The sequence below is a fragment of the Merops nubicus genome, unplaced genomic scaffold (assembly GCF_000691845.1).
Source record: "Merops nubicus isolate BGI_N331 unplaced genomic scaffold, ASM69184v1 scaffold38517, whole genome shotgun sequence".
NCBI classification, from domain to species: Eukaryota; Metazoa; Chordata; class Aves; order Coraciiformes; family Meropidae; genus Merops; species Merops nubicus.
In genome coordinates, this window is record NW_008619072.1 from 3,735 (window position 1) to 4,693 (window position 959).

General features: G+C 62.7%; 1 protein-coding gene across 1 annotated transcript in view; it reads right to left on the bottom strand.

Annotated features, from left to right (window-relative positions):
• Positions 1-724, bottom strand: part of LOC103776159 (GDNF-inducible zinc finger protein 1-like) — a gene marked incomplete at its 3' end in the record, with an annotated part of 4,455 nt that extends 3,731 nt beyond the window's left edge. The window contains 1 exon segment of the mRNA XM_008943653.1: positions 1-724. Coding sequence (XP_008941901.1) covers positions 1-724 — 724 coding nt within the window.
• Between the last annotated feature and the right edge of the window lie 235 nt (positions 725-959).

Sequence of the window (959 nt, forward strand, 5' to 3'; positions counted from 1 at the left end):
CTTCCTCCTCCTTCTGCTGCTCCCTCAGCCTCCTGGTGTACTTCTTCTTGGGGATCTCCACAAACACCTTCCTCCCGGCCAGCCTGCCGCTGGCCCGCCGGATTTTGCCGTAGGACGGTTTCCCCGCCTCCTTCCTCCTCTCCACCTTCTCCCTGGGCCTGGCAGCCGGCGCCTGGGGGGTCACCCCACCCGTGGGGGTCCCCGGGGGGCACTCAGCCTGGGTGGTCACCTCGGGCTCCGGTGAGGCGCCGGGCTGGGGAGCGCTCCCCTCCTCCTGGGTGCTCTGTGACTCAGAGAAGCTCTGCAGCTCCAGCAGCACCGACTCCAACATCTGCTTCTTCAGCTGGAAGCAGGTCTCGGAGAGATCCAAACACTTCAACCTCTCGGCCATCTCCAGCATACGTTGCACCCTATCCTCTTCCACCTCCACTTTGGCCGTGTAGACGAACTCTAAGAAAGAGGCGAAGTCGGCGACCCGCACCTCGTTGAGGAGCACGTTGGTTTTGGGACCTTCCAAACCTTTCTCGTTGAGGAACATCTCCTTGAAGAACTTGCTGGTGGCAGCCAGGACTGCTTTGTGGGCGGCGAAGTCGGCGCGGACTCCCTGGTACTCCACGCTGACGGTGACGTCGCAGAGGTGGCCCAGCAGGCGCAGCTGGTGCATCTCCTGCAGCAGGTGGAGGGGGGAGGATTTGGATTCCAGCAGCACCGCCGGGCTTTCCATCTTCCTTCTCCTTGCAGGGGGCTGTGGGAGGACAGGGGGTGTTAGGTGGGGGTGCTGCCAAAGGGTTGAGGTCTAAGGGGAAGCTCGTGTGGGTCGATGAGACCAAGGGTGAGGTGCTGCGGTTGGGGAGGGCGACCGACGTCGGCAGTTGGACATGGTGGAGAAAGATTTGGGGGGACAAGACAAGGAGGAGCTGCACGTGAGCCCCTCAATGTGCAGCAGCAGCCCAGAAGGC